Source organism: Sardina pilchardus, chromosome 10 (genome assembly GCF_963854185.1).
Source record: "Sardina pilchardus chromosome 10, fSarPil1.1, whole genome shotgun sequence".
NCBI classification, from domain to species: Eukaryota; Metazoa; Chordata; class Actinopteri; order Clupeiformes; family Clupeidae; genus Sardina; species Sardina pilchardus.
The window spans coordinates 9,548,807-9,572,726 of record NC_085003.1 but is presented as its reverse complement, the minus strand read 5'-3'; the positions used below and the strand labels follow the sequence as shown (position 1 = coordinate 9,572,726).

At 39.9% G+C, this 23,920-nt stretch overlaps 4 protein-coding genes and 1 long non-coding RNA gene across 6 annotated transcripts; all 5 read right to left on the bottom strand.

Moving 5' to 3' along the window:
• Nucleotides 1-1,029: 1,029 nt before the first annotated feature.
• On the bottom strand, nucleotides 1,030-4,536 carry LOC134093605 (troponin I, fast skeletal muscle-like). Its single transcript, XM_062546747.1, has 7 exons — nucleotides 4,402-4,536; nucleotides 2,660-2,694; nucleotides 2,531-2,567; nucleotides 2,281-2,409; nucleotides 1,720-1,809; nucleotides 1,367-1,620; nucleotides 1,030-1,230 (listed from the first exon to the last, which is right to left on the bottom strand). Exons 2-6 carry the CDS (start codon nucleotides 2,665-2,667, stop codon nucleotides 1,372-1,374), a joined length of 513 nt encoding a protein of 170 aa, XP_062402731.1. The 5' UTR covers nucleotides 2,668-2,694; nucleotides 4,402-4,536; the 3' UTR covers nucleotides 1,030-1,230; nucleotides 1,367-1,371.
• Nucleotides 4,537-5,925: 1,389 nt separating this feature from the next.
• On the bottom strand, nucleotides 5,926-9,450 carry LOC134093609 (troponin I, fast skeletal muscle-like). Of its 2 annotated transcripts, none has more exons than XM_062546751.1 (7): nucleotides 9,244-9,450; nucleotides 7,334-7,399; nucleotides 7,119-7,247; nucleotides 6,764-6,853; nucleotides 6,403-6,660; nucleotides 6,279-6,317; nucleotides 5,926-6,155 (listed from the first exon to the last, which is right to left on the bottom strand). In XM_062546751.1, exons 2-5 carry the CDS (start codon nucleotides 7,373-7,375, stop codon nucleotides 6,412-6,414), a joined length of 510 nt encoding a protein of 169 aa, XP_062402735.1. In that variant the 5' UTR covers nucleotides 7,376-7,399; nucleotides 9,244-9,450; the 3' UTR covers nucleotides 5,926-6,155; nucleotides 6,279-6,317; nucleotides 6,403-6,411. The 2 variants fall into 2 exon arrangements, with proteins under 2 accessions (XP_062402735.1, XP_062402734.1); XM_062546750.1 differs by having other exon boundaries at nucleotides 6,279-6,293; nucleotides 9,244-9,418.
• Nucleotides 9,451-11,296: 1,846 nt separating this feature from the next.
• LOC134093611 (uncharacterized) lies at nucleotides 11,297-12,787 on the bottom strand. Its single transcript, XR_009940365.1, has 3 exons — nucleotides 12,607-12,787; nucleotides 12,476-12,512; nucleotides 11,297-11,349 (listed from the first exon to the last, which is right to left on the bottom strand). It is a non-coding gene; the product is annotated as an uncharacterized LOC134093611 (long non-coding RNA).
• Nucleotides 12,788-15,776: 2,989 nt separating this feature from the next.
• LOC134093608 (troponin I, fast skeletal muscle-like) lies at nucleotides 15,777-19,033 on the bottom strand. The gene is made up of 6 exons (XM_062546749.1): nucleotides 18,963-19,033; nucleotides 17,052-17,120; nucleotides 16,830-16,958; nucleotides 16,456-16,545; nucleotides 16,115-16,372; nucleotides 15,777-15,993 (listed from the first exon to the last, which is right to left on the bottom strand). The coding sequence occupies exons 2-5, from the start codon at nucleotides 17,091-17,093 to the stop codon at nucleotides 16,124-16,126; spliced, it is 510 nt and encodes a 169-aa protein (XP_062402733.1). The 5' UTR covers nucleotides 17,094-17,120; nucleotides 18,963-19,033; the 3' UTR covers nucleotides 15,777-15,993; nucleotides 16,115-16,123.
• A 1,387-nt stretch (nucleotides 19,034-20,420) lies between these two features.
• On the bottom strand, nucleotides 20,421-21,813 carry LOC134093610 (troponin I, fast skeletal muscle-like). Its single transcript, XM_062546753.1, has 5 exons — nucleotides 21,746-21,813; nucleotides 21,521-21,649; nucleotides 21,224-21,313; nucleotides 20,768-21,025; nucleotides 20,421-20,646 (listed from the first exon to the last, which is right to left on the bottom strand). Exons 1-4 carry the CDS (start codon nucleotides 21,785-21,787, stop codon nucleotides 20,777-20,779), a joined length of 510 nt encoding a protein of 169 aa, XP_062402737.1. The 5' UTR covers nucleotides 21,788-21,813; the 3' UTR covers nucleotides 20,421-20,646; nucleotides 20,768-20,776.
• Nucleotides 21,814-23,920: the final 2,107 nt, after the last annotated feature.

Below are 23,920 nucleotides of genomic sequence, written 5' to 3'. Positions count from 1 at the left end.
TAATTAACTATTTATCAATGGTCAACATGGTCAAGTAAACATGAGAGTGGTGTCGGATGACACCCAAGGCAGAGTTTGCACACAGTGCAAATAGCTTGTATCAACATATGAATGACTTTTCATTGTTGATAACGTTAATGGCTCCTTACTTATTACGTTGACAGAAGGGTGGGGGCGCTGTGACTGCCATCTTCCTCTTCAGGAACCATCAGATCCCAGCTGATTGGTGCCAGCATCTTTATTATATTAAAGTTGATTCATCTTTGTCAGAACCCAGCTGAGTGAACGATCCAGATCTGCATCAAGTATGAAAAGATCCTGCTTTCCTAATCCCCGCTTCATCTAAGAGATGCAAACATTAGTTATGATTGCCAAGAGGGGATATTCCGCAGAGGAAAAAACTTCTTTCACATGTTAAGAGTACTTGCTATGAATTTTGGATGTTTCATATATAGACTCATTCAAAACAAATAGATCATAGATCAAATGTTTTCCATTTTACTGCAAAGTTTGGTAAGTGTTAAAACTGGTTCCAAATTATAAAAAATATTCTAAGCATTCTACAGTATTAAGTGCAAATGATCTGGTTTTTTTTGTCTCTGTTTTGAGTGTGAACTTACCATTGGAACAATACAACTGGGACTGGGTCAACATTCTTCATCTCTTTCACTGACACAGCAAATATGCATTACTAAATAAGAACTCCGCAGTCTCTCATTACCTCAACAAGATGGGCTTACATTTCACTGTCCTTAACGGAGACCCCAAGAGGGCATGAGAGAGCGAGAAGGGGAGGAGGAAAAGGGTGTATATATGTTGGTATGTGTGTATATGCATGTCAGGGAGAGAAGAGAGAGGGGGGAGAAAGAGAGAGAGAGAGAGAGAGAGAGAGAGACAGAGAGACAGAGAGAGAGAGAAAGTCTGAACTCTGTTGACATCTTGTGGTGGAAAGGCTTACTTCCTATAGCTAGTAGAGGAGGAGATATGTCTATCTACAGAATTCATGCATTGAAAAGCCAGAAGAGAAAGTGATCTTAAAAGTGATCTTTTAATGACTTGGCTGTAACTGAGGTACATCTGCTATGTACATTTGTACAACAAAATGCATGTTTCAACTCAAAACAAAAAAAAATGGTGGAAAAAAAATTGGGAAAAAAAAAAAGCCTCAACGTCCTAACACATCTTCCTTTTGCCGTCCATTCCGTCCAAACGTTCACCAACTTCTTGAGGCTGCAGAACAGTAAACACAAGACAGTTGCTAGTCTTGCCGTAACATATGCTGTCTACATTCCACCACAAAACTATATGTCTAAATGCACCTTTTACTTCAGGATCTGAACAGCTGGACTTTTAAATGTGTACTTACCAAATTTACGCCTCAGCACCCTCAAACATCTTCTTCTTGTCCTTCTTCTCCTCAACGTTCTGGCGCCAGTCTCCAGTCACCTCCTGCTTGACCTCCTTCTTCACCTGCTTCAGGTTGGATCTCAAGTCCATGGTGACCTTGTGCTTGGAGCCCAGCAGAGCCTGAAGCATCTGATCGGCAGACATACGTACTTTCTTCAGAGCTGGTTTCTTCATACCCTTCATCTCTGTTATCTTGAACTTGAGATCTGTAACCTAATGGATGCAACAACAAAAAAATAAGCATTTTTTTTTTGCCAATCTCTGGCAAACACATTTCCTTTACATGCATCTTTCACATATTTGTAAAATTACCTCCTTTGCCCCCTTTGTGACTTTAGCATCTGCATCATATCTCTCGTCATCCACTTTGTCAATCTTCTGATGGAGTTCTTTGCACAGTTTCTGACACATCACAGATAGATACACAGTTTTTTACCAATCACAAGTTACAAGTAGTGAGCATATTTGGTCTTTTGGACCGATTTTGTAAATACTGTGGTAATATTTAAACCATTCACACAACTAATATTTTGTTTCACGGTACTTCATTGGAATAAAACATACTGCTTAAATTTAAATTGCAAAATACATTTGTGACAAAACATGGATCATGGTTTAAATAACTAAGCAGTGGTTCTATGTCCTGCAGCTTTACTGAAGTGATCTGGGCTTTACAACCTCAAACAGCTTGTATACAGTACTATATTGGTCACAATGCCGTTCAGGCATTAGTAAAAACAGAGTTTCCTAATATTGCCATTAAATCATTATTATTGTGTGTGTATTTGTTTTTTAAAAAGGCTTTACTTTACTTTTTTAAAAGGCAATTATTTAGATGATATCCATAATTAGCATTAATTAGGGCCAGGCTACCTGAAGGTCCTCCATACTGCTTGGCATGTCCAGGGCAGGGCAATTATCATTCAGGTAGGTCTCCTTCGCTGCTACGGCATCAGCTTCCTCTTGTTCCAGCCGCGTTGCAGCAATTGAAAGCATCAAGCTCTGAGGACAGGAATATGAGGAATGAGATTGATGGCCCGCAGAGAATTCCACATTTTTGAAAAAATTACTGAATAGAAAGTGTGAGTCTTAAATCCGATTCCCATTGAAGGTAAGGGCTCACCTTCAGATGATGCTTGCGACTCGATGTCATCTTTTTCCTGAAGGGAAATGCAAAATGTACAGATTAAAACAGACTGACCGACTATAGGCATACAAACACCAGCAACAGGCAACATGGGAGAGTACTTACTCAGACATCTTGGCTGTTGATGTTTTTCTCTTTACCTAAGAGGGGGAAATAAACATATAGGCTACTAATCAACTAAAGGTAATAAAATATTTTGTTTTACAGACTTGGTTCTTGTAATGTATGCAAGACATGATTTATACTGGATTACTACGCTATGCCACATGGAACTTTGTCCCTACAATCAGCTTTTTTACATTTATTTTAAATGGATTTGACAACTGGTCTAATGGTATGCTGTGACTTCTGGACCAGTGTCATATATTTGCTGTGGTGTGGAAGGCCCTTGTGAGGCTTTTTTTATATGGGCGTTACTTTCGAGAGCAAACCAAAATTACACTGAAAGTGATCGGATCAGCCTGTAGCCTAATATCATGCAGCGAAAGCTGATACCGTGGCATTTAGGCTGCTGTCACTTTGCTAAGTTGATTAATTGAAATCTTCTTCAGGCTGGAGATCCACAAACTCTACATTCCGGAAAATACTTTTTTTTTTTTTTTTTTTTTTTTAAAGTGTCTGCCCAAATGCCGGTTTAATTTATTCCACATGTCCAAATAGTTTTTCACAGAATAGTTTCAGATGCAAAGTCTTCTTAATTATGTCCATTCAACGTTTTTCTATGTATTTAGTTGTCATGCCTGCCATTCTTAGTAATACCAATTAATACAGCTTTAAATGTGTTCTGTGTAGAAGACTGGAAGAACAGGACAGTGTAATTAAAAGTGAGCTTGATTCTAAGGCATAGTCACGGGTCACATTAGTACTCCACTTTACATGTGGATCTCTGTGTTTCTGTATTAGTAGTACGATACAAGGAACAGCAGGAATTTGAAATACTTCACTGGTGTCGACTATAGCAATGGGCAATTAACTGCTATTTGTAGTTAACACTATTGGTATGTGAAGAAAAAACAATGCTGACCAAAGATATAGTAGAGTGCTGTGGCAAGATATGTATAAATTAATGTTGAATATGGTATATACTGCTTTGAATACACTGTCCAGACAAATATTTAAAGAATGGCAGTTAGGTTTTAAAGTTAACTTTTAAGAGCACTCGAGGACTGGGACAGGACAGTTTGTCATGGAGTGGGTTTCGCTTGAAAGACGACAGACACTTGATCCTGGGTGTCTGCAACAATCTTTAGATATAAGGTCAAGAAGAGACCTGTCTCAAGTAACAGAAAATTAAGCACTACAGGTGAGAGTGGCTACCGTTTCTGAATGTTTCTGTAACACCTTTTAATCAATCTGATCTGACTCATCTCAACCATCTTTTAATCATATGCTATAGTTAATTGTGTTTGTATTACTTCTTCTTAAGGATCTTTTTTTATAAGAATTGTTCATATCTCGTCAGTTACAAACATAGGTTTTCATCCATCTGTAGCCTATGTTTCACATTATCTTCACTCAGGTCATTTATGTGAATTTACAAGAGGAATTGGCTTCTCATATTCTAATCATACAATTTTAAATGTGATCTCACTACAATAAACATAAACAACAGATAAGACAAAATATGACTGTAAATGAAAGACTTAAAAGTAGGGACAGGAAAGGCTCACGAAAAGAAAGTGTTCATGATGTTTCAATATCATCATTTCCAGCATTACTTTAATCTTTGGAATCTTGTAACATGTTCCTTGCCCCCACTAAACAATACAACACTTGAGATACCACAGCACAGGAGGAAATAGAAGAATAACCAGCAAGATAGCAAAGGGATAAAAAAAATCTCTCACCTGACGAGAAACTTGGACAAGAAGCACTGGGTGGTGTGAGAGTTCAAGGGTAGAGGCGGGCAACCACTAGCATCGATGCAATCCTTAGATCTGGTATATAAGGCTGGCAGCATCCGACACCAGAAAATATCCTTTCCTCTTTATGGTCATGCCACTCCTGGTAGCACCCACTCACAGTAGCACCGCTTAAAATAGACAGAAGAATACCGGTATTTCCAGATGCATGGTTAACAACATTTATTTAAAAAGGTGCACAGTAGGCTTAAGGACAAAACAATAACCACTTTTGATGGCGGTACACAAGAATAGACTTTTTAAAAGTAAAAAAAAAAAAATACAAGTGATTCATCGGTTTGTTTCCAGAGGTCTTCAAGAGCATTTTTTGTATGTGATCTCCAAATCAAGGGAGAAATACAGTAGAAATCACATAATGTCTGAGGATGGTCAGTAGTGGGCAGTGTTCACATGACTGGACGACATTCTCCACTCACAGAAATTATATCAGCATCACCGATGTTGCTACAATGGGGAGGTGGACCAAGAACTAAATCATGGACGTTCAGTGTGGAGAACCGATGTGATTGGATGTGTATGATTATAATGAGGTAATGTGACAAATCCATCTAGAAATAACACACATTTAGATTTAGCTGCATCAGGAGGCATTTGCCAGCACCCCAGTAATGACGAATAGCCACCAAGGGTCAATATTGAGACGTTGAGTGTGTAAAATGTGGTGTGTGTGTGTGTGTGTGTGTGTGTGTGTGTGCTATATGGGTCTGAGTGAAAGTGGCGGTGGTAGTTAGGTCTAGTAGTGTACCTGTTACCCGGGGGTGGGTTCTTCAGGTTTGCTTCCTCTCTGACCTCATCCCCTTGTCTTTTTTTCATCCTCTAGTCTTTTTTTCTACTGCTGGTTTCACCTGCCCTCTTCGACTCTGTTAGGACACAAAATCAGGACCAAGTTTGGCCAAACATAAGTACCATAGTGCTTTTTCCTGAGAATCTACATGCCGCAATTGTTACAATTTATATATATATAATCAGGGGTTTGCTAAAAATGGAATAAAATAAAAGTAACAGTAGAAAAATCAATATAAAAAAGGAAGAAAAGGAATGTTTAATTATGGAAAGCAAAATTGAACTCACCTTTTTTTCAAGAGTGCAAACTTTTAGGTAGGAGCACTTGCTAACAAGCATTACTAAACAGAGATTGTATGGGATGTGTGTGTAAATATATATATATTTATATATGTGTGTGTGTGTGTGTGTGTGTGTGTGTATGTCCCTTAGTTAGACTGCTAGAGAGCATGACAGGGAGAGAGGGAGTGACGAAAGATAACGTGTTCATGACATGTGTGTTTGTGTCTGTGCATGTGTGTGAGAAAGAGAGGAGGGGGGGAGGGGAATCGGGACAGACAGGAGAGAGCTCTGTCGACACCTTGTGGAACAAATCAGCTTTTGAAGCTGAATGCTATATCTGTGTCCGTAAAAACATATGTATAAAAAAAAAGGCAAAACAGTAGGTACTTTAAAACGCATTGTTTAATGAACATAGTCTGTAACCATAACAAGTCTGTTCTAGATAAATATACCGCATTTTGATAAGCAAAGTCATTCATTTCTGTCAAGATTTAGAGAACATAAAAAGACATGAAGAAAAAGCATAAAAGGCCTCAATCCATCTTCTTCCTGCCATCCACTTTCTGTCCATGTTTACAACACTTTTGAGGTGGATATCAACTTCTGGGGACACACTGTAGGAAAGTATAAAGAGGAGATAACTAACCTTTTTTTCCTGGAATTATCGTTCATTAACAGATTATAGGCATGGACCCATCAACTGTAATCTTAATGTCGTGGAGTTCATAAAAACTCACCTCTTGAATTTATGCCTGCAGAAAAGTATAAACAAGAGGCTAAATTTACTGAGACAATATTAATCAGCAGACTATGAATATGAATGCTTCAGCTCTAACCTTAATGGAGTTAATAAAAACTCACCTCTTGAATTTACGCCTCAGCACCCTCAAACATCTTCTTCTTGTCCTTCTTCTCCTCAACGTTCTGGCGCCAGTCGCCAGTCGCCTCCTGCTTGACCTCCTTCTTCACCTGCTTCAGGTTGGATCTCAAGTCCATGGTGACCTTGTGCTTGGAGCCCAGCAGAGCCTGAAGCATCTGATCGGCAGACATGCGTACTTTCTTCAGAGCTGGTTTCTTCATACCCTTCATCTCTGTTATCTTGAACCTGAGATCTTCAACCTAATGGACGCAACACCAAAAAAATAAACAGGTATTTTTTTTTGCCAATCTCTGGCAAACACATTTTCTTTTACATTCATCTTTCACATCTTTGTAAAATTACCTCCTTTGCCCCCTTTGTGACTTTAGAATCTGCGTCATATCTCTCTTCATCCACTTTGTCAATCTTCTGATGGAGTTCTTTGCAAATTTTCTGACACATCACAGATAGATACACAGTTTTTAAACAACATTACAGACATGAAAAAGATACACGTCAAATGTCTCAATTGGCCAAACATATTTAAGTCTCTTGCACTATTTTGGTAACAATGGTAACCCTTTTCAAGTTACTAAACTTGAATGACCAAACATACTGTTTACCAATATGTCTATTCACTATCTATTTTACATACCACTTGAGGCTTTATTCTCACAGCTTTCTAGATCAAAATAACATGAAGTCCTGACTAAACTACCTGAAGTTCCTCAAGAGTGCCGGGCAGAGAAGGCTCAGGACAATGCTCATTCAGGTAGGCCTCTTTGGCTGCTACAATATCAGCTTTCTCCTTCTCCATACGCTGCTCAGCAATCGCAAGCATCACACTCTGTGAACAGGAAAACAATGTGAGAACTGGACACGTGTTCACAGTTAACGGAAGGGGTCAGATACCCACAGAAAGAGTGTTCTTACCTTCAGGTGATGCTTGCGACTTGAGGTCATCTTAGGCGCCATCTTGGCTTTTTATGTTCTCCTGACCTAAGCCGAAATAACCAACATAATAAATCCCATGTGAACTAAGTGAACTGTTCCGGACGTGGCTCACATAGATACCGTATATCACATTTGTCTTCAAGATATTTTCAAAAATATTGTATACAGAAACTCTAATGCAAGTATACATTCATACTGGATTACACACCTATGCCACTAAGAACTACAGTATGTGCCTATGCCTCAATTATTGCATTATATTCTGCAGCAAAACTGGGTCCACAACATTTAGGCTGTTGTCATGCCGTTAAAGGAGCAATGTTTTGCTGTTTTTTTGCTGGGTTTTTTTTTTTATCAAATAAATCAAATGCCCAAAAATAGAAATAGTAACACAATATGAAGAAACAACTGTTTTGGTGCAATGCCAATATGCCTATGCTCTGTGCAACGCAGTTAACAGCTGGCCGGGTCTCTCGTAATACCACTTTATACTACATGTGGCACTGTGTAATGGAGTGCAGGGTCATGGAGGAATTCCGTTAGGAACATAAACGTGCGTTCAAGACAACTCTAATCCAACACTTTGTATTTTTCCAGAACCCCATGAGGCCGAGGACCTCAAATTAACATTTAAATCAGTAAGTACGTAAATCTCTCAGTTTGATTCTGTATTTAAGTAGCCTGGTTTCCAGCCTCACTACGTTATTTCAAGTAACTTTGAAATAATCCGCCCAGCCTAACCAATCATATTGATTCGTGATTCCCAACGTCATCCCCTTTCTCGCTGCTGATTGGCCAGGTCCTCTGCTGGCTGAGACACTACTGTAGGTGGGCAGGGCAAAGCTGTCTGTGCAGCAGGAAACTGAAGAAGGGGACTGGGAAGAAGAGTCTTTCCAAACTCAGCTGTGAGGCTATTTTTGGGGATGCATATAAATTAATCTAGACATGAATGCATATAATGTTCTTGTTAAATTTACACTCGACAATTTGCTGAAATTTAATTCATACATCCATTTTGTTACATTCGCGGTGGACAGTATGATTTCCTATGTGATACAATTATATCGCAATACTAATGAAAGCTATGAAAGGAGAATTTAGCTTGGCTCGGTTAAAATATGTTGAGTTGTTGAATACTGGATGTTCTACTCTTCCAAACCATGCACCTGTAGTGTTCATTCATTGCCATATAGATGTTTATTCACAGCAGAGTAATTTGTTTCCCTAGCTTGTGTTGGCTTTCACAAGCAGCCATTAAACATTATGGCCTCCCTCTAAAGGTGAACAACATTTGATATGAGTAGCCTGGGATTGAGTATCTCCTATAACAGCAAATTAAATGTCCCAGGTGTGAGTAAGGACACAGCCACTGAGTGTTTCAACACCTTTTATTTCAACCTACCACACCTTAACTCTTATAGTCTAATCATCTCCACAGCTATACGTATGCAAATGCCCTGTTTCATACTTTCAATCTTACTCAAATTATTGGTATTTCGTCAATTACAATTATGTCAATGCCATTAGTAACATAACTATGAATCTGCTCCATTTTTTGCATGAATCTCTGTACTCATGTCATAAGTGTTATGTCAAGAGGATCGTCTATTTGGATTTAATCACAATGTTTAAAAAATAATTGTAATCAAAAACAAACAAAAACAATTAAGCCTCTACACTCTATAGTCAAGAGAGAAGTAGTAAGACCTTTTTACATAAAACAATCAAGAATTCTGGGCACAAAGACCATGGAAGAAATTATGATACAAAAAGCATAAATATTGATTTTTATAAAATTACCAACTATAACATATATCTGGATCCACTTTACAATTACAACACAGCACTGGAGGAACAATGAATCAGCCAATAAAGCAAAAATCTCTCACCTGACAAGAAACTGGGTGGCGAGAGTTCAAGAGTAGAGGCGGGCAACCACTAGCATCAGCTCAAGAGTCAGACCTGGTATATAAGGCTGGCAGCATCCCACAGCAGAAAAAAGGAATTTCCTCTTTATGGTAATGTATCCGGGACAGCATCCAGACTTAGCAGCTTGGGCTGTGAGCACAGGGCACCTAAAGGTCTTCCAGACTGGTACTTAAAGGTCATTGGGTCCGTTCCCTGCGCCTGGAGGGGAGAAACAGCGAGTCAGAATAAACTGCACTCTCCCCTCCCACAGCATCAATGGCTACAGGGCTCTCTTGGATATCACTTCACCTGCAACTCTTACCCACACGCTGTGGCTGAAGTGGTTGCTCACCCATCTGTGAGTGTTTGCTACCCATACTGCCCATTTTAATTACTTGTCACATTTTTCATATATTTAATGATAATTTCATTAAAATAAAGAAAGAGTAGTTATACTCTGTGAAAGAATTGCTTGTTTAGTCAGGGAAAGTAAATTATAGTTCACCATATCACCAACCCGCAGGTTTCTCCTTGCGCTGCAAACACGCATTACAAAATAAAAATGATATGGCTGCTATTACATTACAGAGGATGAGTGTACAGGGTGTGTTTAGGGTGTGTGTGTGTGTGTGGGTGGGTGTGTTTAGGGTGTGTGTGTGTGTGTGTGTGTGTGTGTGAAAGAGAGAGAAAGAGAGAGAGTGTGACGAAAGAGAATGTAGTCATGGTGTGTATAGGGTGTGTGTGTGTGTGTGTGTGTGTGTGTGGGAGAGAGAGAGACTGTGGAGGAGGAGATCTCAGACAGATCTCTGTCGACATCTTGTGGAATGAATCAGCCTCATGTCTGAATACTACTGACCGTGTCTAAAAAAATATATAATGCATTAAAATGCCAATACTGATGAACTCTTTAAACATTGTATGTTTAATGATTGCAGTCTCTAGCAAACATGTCTGCTCTATATACAGTACATTTTGAGAATGAAAGGCATTTGTTTCTGTCAAGATAGACGCACAGACAACATAAAAGACCTGGAGCAAAGAAGCACATCACTTGGTCTTTTTCCTCCATCCACTTTGTACATGGTTACAATGTGTTTATCAGGCTACTCCTGGTGCCTATATAGTAGCCTACATTTCACAGGGTTTTTGCCAGATGGACGTTAGCTGCACAGGGTTTTTGCCAGATGGACGTTAGCTGCACAGGGTTTTTGCCAGATAGATGTTAGCGGCACAGGGTTTTTGCCAGATGGACGTTAGCTGCACAGGGTTTTTGCCAGATAGACGTTAGCGGCACAGGGTTTTTGCCAGATGGACGTTAGCTGCACAGGGTTTTTGCAGCTAATGTGTGTCAGTTAATGCTATCTGACACAGTTGAAGTAGCAGCTGGTCTCTTCACATGCCACAAGTATCATGCCAATTAATCATGCCAAACAACATGGGTAGATTCATATTATAGTCTTGTAACTTACTGGGTACTTTTGGTGGTAACATTACCCACAACTTGGACGATTGAGTTGACAAGGGATGACATGATAAAATAATCACCTCCTTAACTCCATTTGTCACTTCGGCATTTGCGTTGTATCACTCATCAACTTTGTCAATCTTGCTGTGGATTTCTTTCTTCAGTTTCTGCAAAACATTACAGACATTGTGAAAACAAACATAGGTAAGGGATCATGGACAACATGGCGTTCAGGTATCAGAGAGATAATGTATGTTTGAGGTCGGCTACGACTCAAAGTTAGGAAAAATAACCTAGATAAATTATATTGTAGGCCTATGCGGCAAAGCATATTTGGTCTCTTCCACTTATTCAAGTTACCAACAATTGTGCTAAATGGTGTTTGGTTGTGAATAACGTGCTGTGTGATCTCTATGGCATGAAAACTAGCTAAAAACTATGTATCCTAATATGCCTATTCTTTATAGTTTCATTTTTCTAACAGGGTTAAAATTTCACCTGAGGAGTCCTGACTGACTCCTCAACACCGGCCAGGTAGACTAAGAGCATGGCATTGCTCATTCATGTAGGCCTCAGCTTCCTCTTACTCAAGCTGTGTTGCAGCAATCTGAAGCATCAAGCTCTGAAGACAGAAGAGCCGAGACAGAGGCACGAAGATATATATATATATATATATAGAGAGAGAGAGAGAGAGAGAGAGAGAGAGAGAGAGAGAGCGAGGGCTGCACCATTAGTCCTAAACGTATGTCAATTGTCCCAACGGATTTACAAAGGTTAGATGCAGTTCATCATCTGACCACAGTTTTACATGTGGCAATGAGGGGGAGGGGATGGGGCGTCTGGGGTGTTGGGGTGCTGCAATGGTTCTCAAACTGTGGGGCGAGCCCCTCTAGTGGAGAATAGAGACATGACAGGTGGGGCGGGAAGAACAAGAGCCACACACAAACATAGGGGTCATGAACAGGCCGACATATAAATTAAAACATCATCCGATGCTGCGGACCAGGACAGGAAATGAAATAATATTTCAACGTTATCATTTTGCCGGGTGATAAGGTTTCCTCCACCTCTAAATTGGGAAATGACAGAAAAAGCTTGAGAACCGCTGAGGTGAGGGGGTGGGGTCAACAGATCCATGACACAAGTGAATACAGCTGGGGTCACCACCTATGGGCTGTGTCTGAATCATAAGTACACACACTGGGCAGCGTGCATTTTCAGGAAGTTACGTCAGAATAGACTGTCCGAAAGTCAAGCGCTCTCACTAGATGGGTACTTTGTTTGCCGTGGTTTCCAAGTGTGCATCGATGCATCTTTTTTGGCCTCAGATATCCCATAATCCATTGCGCAGTGCAGGTCAAGCTCCACACGTCATGCAAATCGTCAAGCAACAGACCCCCCTCCCCGAGTCAGGTGATGCCAACTACTTTGTGCTGTCCAAAATAGGGACGCATACTGAGGAGCAAGCTAACTAAGACGCTACTGGAAAGAACGGTACTATCCAGCATGCGCCCTTGACTTTAGGACACGGCCATGGAGTGCTGTCCACCACTATTGGGATCAGCATGGAAGCAGTGGCATACTGACAAATAAATGATGCGTTGTGAAGTGTCATAACTCAACATATTTCGGCTGCAGCCCTTCACCCACATGCATTTTGCCCCTTTATTGGGAAGAATCTGGGCACCACTGCTGTAGACACAAGGGACCAGTCTTGGAGATGACGCCAACTGAAAGCAAGGACTTACCTTCAGATGATGCCTGCGACTCGATGTCATCTTTTTGCTGAGGGGAAAAGCAAGGTTTAGCATCAAAGAAAGAAGGACAAAATGAATACATAGGCTAATACCAGCCAAATGTATCTTGAGGAAATACTTACTCAGACATCTTGGCTTGATGTTGTTCTCTTTATCTAAGAGGGAATAACAAAAGAAAGTAAATCCAGTGTGAACGAATTGAACTGTCATGCACATACCATATATATATGCTTTGATAATGAACACATTTTCAGAGAATACAGTATTTAGTTCTCTGTAAGAATCAATTACTTCTGGATTGCATATGGTATGGTTATAGTTGTGGCTACTTAGCAGACACTTTGGTCCAAAGCAACTTGCAGAATATGAACACAGAATAGTTAGAAATTACAGCTTTTGCTACAAGCCTATGGTAAGCAAAATACTACTAATAACAATTATATAAATAAACATAAATAATCAAAATAAACAAAACCATAAATATACAAACCATAACTCTAAGAGAATGTAGCTGAAGAGATGAGTCTTTAAACCCCTCTAATGTACAGTAAACCACCTAAAGCTTTGTCCACCCAATCAATCCACTCTGATACTTTTTCTGTTACTTTTTTCTCTGAAATGGCATTGACTACTGGTCTAGCGTGGCCCTACCAACACCAGTATGGTGCTTTTTGCTGTATGGAAGGCCTTAGTAGCAATTAGATACAAACAATAAGGACTGAGGTATTGCGTGAAGTAATAAGACTGCATAACATTGAGTAGTGAAAACTCAGCCAGCAACATTTAGGTTGCTGTCCTTTTCGCATGTAAACCAGTTAGAATCATGTAATACCAAATCGCACCACATGGAGGCACTGTATGACATAAAATACAAGTTGGTGGAAGAGTGATGTGGCTGCTTAGTCTGGCTATCACTAGGGTTGCCACCCTGGTGTGAAAAAAAAACCCTGGACATTTCGGCAACCAAATCAACCCTTTTTCTTATAATCAGGGGCGCCCCTCATCCATTTAACCCATGTAAAAAAATGCCCTTCTACAGTGAAATTGGATATACCTTTGGAGCTATATTAGTTTTGCTTTAAGTAGTTACTTTAAGTGGTTAATATCAATGGATTTTTTTGTATTTACTAACACTGAAATACAACTGTTTATCCCACCCCTCCGATTGAGCCCTGCCTAATGGTGAGTTTCCAGACCCTACAGTACATCTTGATGTGGGTCTGGCTGGTCAGGCTAGGGAGTCTGCGCTTTATTTCTGCACAAGAGGCATGATCAATGGGCATAGTTCAAATGACTCTTCACTTTTGGATTGTCCTTCAACTAATCAGACCAACGACCCGGGTGCGCCTTTTGGATGAGCTAGTTTGTGATTGGAACCAGAAGATGTGGACAGGAAGCAGGAGAGCCTAGCTTGCTAAGATTGCAATACATAATAATAATAATAATAATAATAATAATGTGTTATTTATTCATTTATTTACATAATTGATTGATGTGTCCATTATTTTCTTGATTGGTCACCTAGTTGTTTGCTATGGGTATGGTATTTGGCAGACACACTTATCCAGAGACAATATATGACAGTTTCAAATCAAGTTGAAACTACATTACAGTAACAGCAATGAAAGTCCCAAAACTATCACAAGATCAGAGTTTCCCAAAGCCCAAGATGATGTTCTTAACAGGATTCTCATAATTACTGTATAACTGAGCTGATTAGTAGCTGCTCAAGTGTAAAGAACAGTCCAATATCTTATTAGCATGTGTGTTTACATGTTTACAAGGAAACTGACATAGTTCACGTGATGTCACATGAGATTATTGTTGGTGGGATTTCAGATCCCAAAAATAAACTAGGTTTTAAAGTTCCCCAATAGCTTGCACTTGCATTTTCAGGGTCCAGCTGGCCAGCAATGGGCAGGAGAGTTTGCCATAAAATGGGTATCACTTTAATGATTTCAGACACTTGATTCCTGGGCATCTGAAACAGAGCTGCCTTAAACCAGGCTAGCATCTCATGTGACTAATGATGTGCCCCAGATTAAGGGTAGGGAGACATTGCCTCTGATGCCTCTCTCAGTTATATAACATTACTGTCAGAGTTATCATCTTTAAAAGTACTGCCATAGGTAAACAACATTTTTAACATCTCTTTGTGTCAAATCAGTTATAAACACAGGCTACCATTTTGAACATTACCAAATCAATCTAAAGCATATTTCACATTGATCTTTGTATTTACATCACGCACATGTAGATCTACAAGAGGACAGCTCTGTCTGCATTTTATCAAATCAAAATATTCAAAAATATTATTGTAATCAAATCAATGAAATGCCTTATTTTGATCATTAAGACAGAAGTAAGACCTTCTATAAACGTTAAGATTTCAGAAATACCCAGACATGGAAGAAACATTAAAAAAAGCATACATTTCTGTTTTTGTATTATAATGGTCAGTCTTACTTAATTAACATATATCTTGACCCAATTTACAATGACCCACTGAGATACAGAGCACTGGAGGAACTACTGAATTACTCAGCAAGATAGCAAATAAAAAGCCCTTACCTGAAACTTGAACTTGAACTAGGGGTGTGTGAGTTCAAGGGTAGAGATGAGCAACACTGGCATTGGCAGAATAGACAGGTCTCATTTTCACGGCTGGCAGCATCTGATGCTACAAAATATCCTTCCCTGTTTAAGGTCATGCCACTCCTGCAAATCCAGCTCAGTTTAGCTTTGCTTAAAATAGACAGAGGAATGACACATTTTTCCAGATGTCTGACTAACAAGCTTACATCTTACTTCTATTGTACAGATACATACCTTCAAGATGTAATTTTGTGTCATGTTAGAGACAACTGGACCTGATTCTCTATCAACACAAACTCCTGGTGTAACCAGAGCAACTGGGATGTCAGTGTGACAACAGATGCGGCATCTTTAGGCAGTTGCAATATATCTCACCATTGCACCGACTTGAGCCAAAGTATGTTGACTTTTGGGTAGGCATCCACTGCATATTTAGATCCCAACGAAATGCACTTAAACTTGTCCATGAGTACGACTGATGGAGAGCATGTCAGGGAGAGAAAGATAGAGTGCCAAAGAAGATGTGTGTATGTTTGTGTATGGTGTGTGTTTGTGTGTTTGTGTGTGTCTAGGTGGGTGGGCGGGGTGGGGGGTGGGCAAACTCGATATCTTGCTAAATAAATCTGCCGCACAGTTGAATACTAACTACAAGAGTCAAATCTATGTTTGCCAAAACATACACAAAAAGCCAAAAAAGTAGGAACATTAAAGCCCATTGTTTAATATGCGTGGTCTGCAACAGTAACATCCTTACTCTATCTAAATTCAGTGCATTTTGAGAATGAAAGGCATTTGTTTCTGTCAAGGTATAGGGAACATAAAAAACATTAAGCAAAAAGAACAAATGTCCCCAGTCCATCCATTTTGTCCATGTTTACAGTGCTTTTTTTCTGCCAGATGTCAACTTCTTGAGTCTGTAGGAGAGTAAAAAAGAGTTAACTGATCTTTTTTGCTTAGAAATATCATTCATTAGCAGATCATAGACATGGACCCTTTAACTGTAACCTTAATGTCGTGGAGTTCATAAAAATTCACCTCTTGAATTTACGCCTCAGCACCCTCAAACATCTTCTTCTTGTCCTTCTTGTCCTCAACGTTCTGGCGCCAGTCGCCAGTCGCCTCCTGCTTGACCTCCTTCTTCACCTGCTTCAGGTTGGATCTCAAGTCCATGGTGACCTTGTGCTTGGAGCCCAGCAGAGCCTGAAGCATCTGATCGGCAGACATACGTACTTTCTTCAGAGCTGGTTTCTTCATACCCTTCATCTCTGTTATCTTGAACTTCAGCTCATCAATCTGAGGAGGCATAATATTTTTTTTTGTCTGATCTTTCCCACGCATTCCACACATGTTACTTATAGATATGTTGACCAAATCACCTCTTTAGCTCCTTTTGTCACTTTGGCATTAGCGTCGTATCTCTCCTCATCCACTTTGTCAATCTTATGATGGATCTCTTTGCACATTTTCTAAACAACATTACAGACATAAACAAGATACACAACTTAATATAAAATAATTAATATGGATCTCTAGATAAATAATCCTTCAAATGTCTTGACTCTCTTGCACTGTTTTTTTCAGTACAATGGTAACCCTTTTCAAGTTACTAAACTTGAATGACCAAACCTATTGTTTACTAATATTCCTATTCACTGTCATATTTATTTTACATTATATATTCAACTGTCTTTATTCTTAACTCTAGATCAACATAACAGTTACCATTTTACTGGAGTCCTAACTAAACTACCTGAAGGTCCTCAAGAGTGCCGGGCAGAGAAAGCTCAGGACAATGCTCATTCAGGTAGGCATCTTTGGCTACTTCAGCATCAGCCTTCTCCTTCTCCATACGCTGCTCAGCAATCGCAAGCATCACACTCTGTGAACAGGAAAACAATGTGAGAACTGGACATGTGTTCACAAATACCAGTTAACAGAAGGGGTCAGATACCCTCAGAAAGAGTGTGCTTACCTTCAGGTGATGCTTGCGACTTGAGGTCATCTTAGGCGGCATCTTGGCTTTTTTTTATGTTATCTTGATCTAAGCGGGAATAACCAACATAATAAATCCCATGTGAACTAAGTTGGCTGAGTTTTATCTTCCAGACGTGGCTCACACGGATATATCACATCTGTCAAGCGGCCTAGTATAAAACAGTTTGACATGGAGTGGGCCTCACTTTAAAGGTGAACGACACTTGATCCAGGGAGCCTGGGACATGATGGTTTGTTTTGTTGGATCAAAATCAAAGTGAGACATCGTTCTTAGTAAATCTTGGGAACCTGGCACACCAGGTCAAACAAAAAGTAACAAGCCTAGGTGTCATCTTAGATGTGGAGCTACTGTAAGCTTCAAGCCCCATATCAGTAAAGTTACTCAGACAGCCTATTTCCACCTCAAAAACATTGCCAAAGTGCGGCCCTTTTCATCTCAACAACATAAAAAACGACAAGTAGGTTAGACTACTGCAATTAACTTTTTACTGGTCTCCCCAAAAACATTTTAAGAAATTGGAACTCATACAGAACTCTCCTGTTAGACTTTTAACAGAGGCAGAATTTGGTCCAACAAAACGAACCGTCGTGTCCCAGGCTCACTGGATCAAGTGTCGTTCAACTTTAGAGTGAGGCCCACTCCATGCCAAACTGTTTCATGCTAGTAGGCCTTGGACTTTTAACTACAACCAAGAAGAGAGAGCATACCGTATGACCCCTATGTTAGCTGAACTACACTGGCTCCCTGTTTCCTATAGAATTGATTTAAGGTTACATTAATTACTTACAAAGCTCTACATGGAATAGCACCTTCATCTCCAAGATTTTAATATCTTATCAACTACAGAGGACGGACCATCTAATGCTAATCTTTTAATTGTACCCAAAGTGCTCCACAAGTAAAGTGGAGAAGCTGCTTCTAACCATTATACCCCAAATATATTGAACACCCTGCCTCTGTACATCAAACAGGACATGGGAGTTCAGTGAATATCCTTAAAAGACATGGAAACATAAGAGAGCCTTTAGCTAACTCATCTTATCTTGTAGTTAATTTCCTCTGACTGATTATTTTCTGTTATTGTGTTATATGTTCTGTTCTACATATTCTTTCATATTTTCTATGTTGTCTATGTTCTATGTTTTGATGTTCTATTCTGTATTTCTGATAAGATGCTGATTAGATCATAAGCAGCCACAACAACGGAGATAATTGACTTGTTCCTCTTATTATTGTGCTGCATGTCCCAAATGTAAAGCACTTTGAGCTGCATTCTGTGTATGAAATGTGCCATGCAAATAAAGATGATCATTATTAATATTATTATTATTTAAGTGTCTCCTATAACAGCAAATGAAGTGCCCCAGGCGAGAGCAAGGATACAGCCACTGAGTGTTTCATCAACACCTTTTATTTCAACCTACCACACCTTTATTTCTCTGGTATTTCATCAATTACAATTCAACGTGTGTCATTTTAAATCACCATTGGTTATGCTTATGGTTATGGTTATTGGCCATAACTAACATAACTAAATTAATCTGCCAAATGTTTTGCATAAATGTCTGTACTCATGTTACTGTATGTGTGTTACGACATGAGATTACGATATGAGATAATTGCAATTGGAAACAAACAAATACAATTAAGCCTCTAATATCTAGAGGGAAGAAGTAAGCCCTATTTAGATAAAAAAAAAAAAATAATAATCCAGAATGCTGAGCGCAGTGACCATGGAAGACAGGATGATTAAAAATATATATATAAATGTTAATTTTATATAATTGGAAACTATAATAAAATATATCTGGACGGTTTACAATTACACACAGCACTGAAGGAGTTATAAAATCCATCACCAAGATAGTAAAAGCAAAAATCTCTCACCTGACAAGAAACTGGGTGGCGAAAGTTCAAGGGTAGAGAGGCGGGCAACCACTAGCATCAGCTCAAGAGTCAGATCTGGTATATAAGGCTGGCAGCATCCCACAGCAATTAAAAAGACTTTTCTCTTTATGGTAATGTAATCTGGGACAGCATCCATACTTAGCAGCTGGGGCTTCCAGCCCAGGACGCCAAAAGGTCTACCAGGCAGGTACTGAAAGGTCATTGGTTGCATCCCCTGCGCCTGGAGGGGAACAAAAAGGGACAGGGGGGTCAAATTAAACCGCACTCTCCCCTCCCACAGCATCAATGGCTACAGGGCTCTCTAGAGAAGCACTTCACTTACAACTCTTACCCACAAGCTGTGGCTGAAGTGGTTGCGCACACATCTGTGTGTGTTTGTGTGTGTGCGTGTGTGGGTGTGCGTGTGTGTGTGTGTGTGCGTGTGTGTGTGTGTGTGTGTGTGTGTGTGTGTGTGTTGCAGTATACCTGTCATATCAACATGAATTAGAGGGGGGATATCTATTTTTGTTGCAGTCTTCTCATTAGCTCTCCATTCCCCTGTCCTCTTGACCCTGTCAGCAGACAACTTCAGGGCCGTGTTTGATAAAAACACACTTTAAAAGTTTCTTTACAGACTGAATCAAGGTGTCACATTTTTCATATGCCACCAGACAAGGTGCGTACGTTCGAAAAAAATACAACAGTCTTCTAAAACGGATTTTATGTGTCACAAACGGAACGCTTCAGTTACGCACCTGGTGCAGCTCCCCTGTAAGTGTGTGTACTGTATGCTGAAGTGGACCTTGAAACAGACGGAGGAGCATTTCCTCAAGTTGCTGTATTCCGTTTGGTCACTCCCTGCCACCATCCTCATGGCTTCGGCTTTCTACTGCGTATCCATCCTCTTGAACCCTGTAAGGAGACAACTTGAGGAACCAAGTTTGTTCAAACACAGACAACGTGTCTTTGTAGATTTAACTGATGTGTCACATTTTCATATATTTCATAAAGTCAGGTATGTGATATTGTCATAGAATAATAACACTATAGTTACATTCTTTAAAAGATGTTGCCATGGAAAGCAAAATATAACTCACCATTGCACCGACTTGTTAGCCTGGCTAACGCCTACCACGTCAAGGCAGTATGGGAAAACCCAGGCTACCGACTTGTACCAAAATATGTTGATATTTGGGTAGGCTTCCACTGAACTACAAATGTGCGTAAGTTAGATCCCAAAGAAATGCACTTGAACTTGTCCATGAGTAAGACTGACGGAGAGCATGTCATGGTGGGAAAGACAGAGTGCCAAAAAAGATGTGTGTATGGTGTGTGTTCTGTATGTTTGTGTGTGTCTACTGTAGGTGGGGGGATATCTTGTGAAATGAATCTGCCGCATACAGTAGGTGAATACTCGCTACAAGAGTCAAATCTATTTCTACCAAAACACAAAAAGCCATAACAGTAGGAACATTAAAGCCTATTGTTTAATATGTATGGTCTGCAACAGTGACATCCTTACTCTATCTAAATTCAGTGCATTTTGAGAATGAACGGCATTTGTTTCTGTCAAGGTATAGGTAGCATAAAAAAAACATTAAGCAAAAAGAACAAATGTCCCCAGTCCATCCATTTTATCCGTGTTTACAGTGCTTTTTTTCTGCCAGATGTCAAATTTTTGAGTCTGTAGGAGAGTAGAAAAGAGTTAACTGATCTTTTTTGATTAGAATTATCCTTCATTAGCAGATCATAGACATGGACCCTTTAACTGTAACCTTAATGTCGTGGAGTTCATAAAAATTCACCTCTTGAATTTACGCCTCAGCACCCTCAAACATCTTCTTCTTGTCCTTCTTGTCCTCAACGTTCTGGCGCCAGTCGCCAGTCGCCTCCTGCTTGACCTCCTTCTTCACCTGCTTCAGGTTGGATCTCAAGTCCATGGTGACCTTGTGCTTGGAGCCCAACAGAGCCTGAAGCATCTGATCGGCAGACATACGTACTTTCATCAGAGCTGGTTTCTTCATACCCTTCAAGTCAGTTACCTTGAACTTCAGTTCATCAATCTAAGGATGCAATACAGATCATTTTCACAGCAATAGGAACAGCATTTCTTTTTCATTTCTTCACAAAATCGTTTCATTCATTTCCTTCATGAGCATCAGGTCTTCAATCTGAGGAGGCATAATAAACACTTACTTTTTGCATTATCTTTCACACGCATTCCACACACTCATTACATATAGATGTGTTAACTAAATCACCTCCTTAGCTCCTTTTGTCACTTTGGCATCAGGGTCGTATCTCTCCTCATCCGCTTTGTCAATCTTCTGATGGATCTCTTTGCACAGTTTCTAAACAACATTACAAACGTAAAAAAGATAAACATCTTAATATGAAGTAATTAAGATGGATCTCTAGACCAGAGATTCTCAAACTGTGGTGACCTTTAGGGGCGATGCGAGATGAAAAGGGCTATAAGGGCAGATATTTTACTGTCTTTATTCTCAAAACTGTCTAGTTCAAAACAACATTATCATTTTATTGGAATCCTAAATAACCTGAAGGTCCTCAAGAGTGCCGGGCAGAGAAAGCTCAGGACACTTCTCATTCAGGTAGGCCTCTTTGGCTGCTACAATCTCAGATTTCTCCTTCTCCATACGTTGCTCAGCAATCGCAAGCATTACACTCTGTGAACAAGAAAACAATGTGACAACTGGACACGTGTTGACATACCAGTTCGCAGAAGGGGTCAGATACCCTCAGAAAGAGCTAAGAGGGCTAACCTTCAAATGATGCTTGCGACTTGAGGTCATCTTAGGCGGCATCTTGGCTTTTTATGTTCTCCTGAACTAAGCAGGAATAACCAACATAATAATAAATCCCATGTGAACTCAGTGAACTGAGTTTTGTTTTCTAGACGTGGCTAGATATATCACATTTGTGTTGATAATCAAGATATTTTCAAAATGCAAGTATGCATTTATACTGCATTACACACATATGCCTCTAAGAACTCTGACTATACCATCATCCCACTTTCCAAATTTCCACTTGTTTTCCAAAAATGACCTTGCGGATGCCTCAGCTTTTGTATAATATTGTGTAGCAACTGAGTCCATAACATTTAGGCTGTTGCCACATCTTTAAAGGAGGTATGTGTCACTGTTTGTCTTGGCCTAAATTCAAAATTCAAAATCACCCAAAAATAATATAACACAATGTGAAGAAACAACTGTTTTGGTGCAATGGCAAATATGCCTATGCCAGCTAGCACTGTCCAGTCTAACCAATCATATTCATTATTTGCACATGATGCCACAACTACTGGCTGGCGGGCAAAGACGTCATTCTTCAGCAACAAAACCCATTAACTAATCAAGAATCTTGACGTCGATCTAATCAAGACGTCGCCAGTTATACTACGAAAGATGGTGTTTTGAGGTGAAAACGACATGCCAGATAGTTGTGCAATTGGATGCACTAACTACCGAGATAAGCTACGGTTATGTTTTTTTGTTTTAATACCCTACTTATCAGGCTGTCATTGATGAGTGATAAGCTGCAGGCGGGGTGTACATTCAGATGAGGATCTCATCACACGATGGAACAGATGCCACGTGTACGGTGTACATTTTAGGACATCCTCAGACTCAGGTGTCAGACTCAGAAAAACAACCGTCATCTTCAGACAAAACTGTCTCAGCGTCAGAAAAAAACTTGTCATCCTCAGACAAAACTATGTCAGCGTCAGAAAAAAACTTGTCATCCTCAGACAAAACTATGTCAGCGTCAGAAAAAACTTGCAAGTCTGATAAATTGCACTAGGCTAGAGATAGGCTATGGTAACTTTAGGCCTAGCTCACTCATTAAAATCAGTGCCCACTACATTATAACCTAAAGCCAAAGACCTGACTTTAATTTGCGAGAAAAAAGTTGCAAATTTGCCACTATAAAGTCGCAAATTTGCCACTTTGTAAAGATGCACATTTGCCGGATCAAATGGGAAGCTAGGCTATAAGCCAGGCAGGGTTTTTTGTGTTTAATTGGTCGAATTCATCTCAAATTCCAAGCGAATTGTAGGCCTAATACTTCTAATGTGTTTGTTGGGGGTTGCTTCCTTTTATTGTGTGCTCTAAATTAGCCTATCCTGAGGAGTATTCCACAAAGCCGGTTTTATCACAAAACCGGGTAAGTTAACCCAGGGTTTGCGGTAACTCTAGGTTTCCCGTTCCAAAATGAACACGGTATGTTAGTTACTATAGAAACATATGCTCTGAACCAAACCTGGTCGGAGCAGGTTTTGCACAGGTTATGTTTGAAAGATAACCCGGTTTTGCTCAGGGTAGGCTATTTAAACCCACGTTTCCCGCAGCTTTCTCGTGTTCGCAATGGCATGCCCTATTAATGAGAGGCCTATTGACATCGGAGCGCAAATAATTCGTGCAATTCACCGAGAGATTGATAAGACCACGGCTCGACATCTTGATGAATTTTGGCTGAAGCGATATCGTTTGTCACGTTAAACTTGAATATATTTAAATAGCCTTATCCAGCCCTACGTTACCAATCGTGAACCTGGACTCAGTTCACTGCAAACTATTTGCATAGCTCTTCGTTTATTTGCGACGTGTTTTCTGTACAGTATTTGAGATGCTGAGCATAGGGAAAGCTACGGTCTGCCAATCAGTGCGTAAAGTCTGTCTTGCGCTGGAGCGGTTAGTGCGCGACTTCATCCTCTGTCCTGGCCACAACTCACGAGGGTCATTAAAATGGAGTTTCACCAACTCACAGGTCACTAATGCTTTAAAGGAGAATTCCGGTGTGAAATTGAGCTTAACTGTACCGAAACATGTTAAGGTGTACTCACACGTGTTGTAAGACGCACTTTCCCTCACCCCCAGCATTCCGAACTCCTCCGTTTTCAGCCTAGCTTGCAGTAGGCTTGAATCTATTAGATT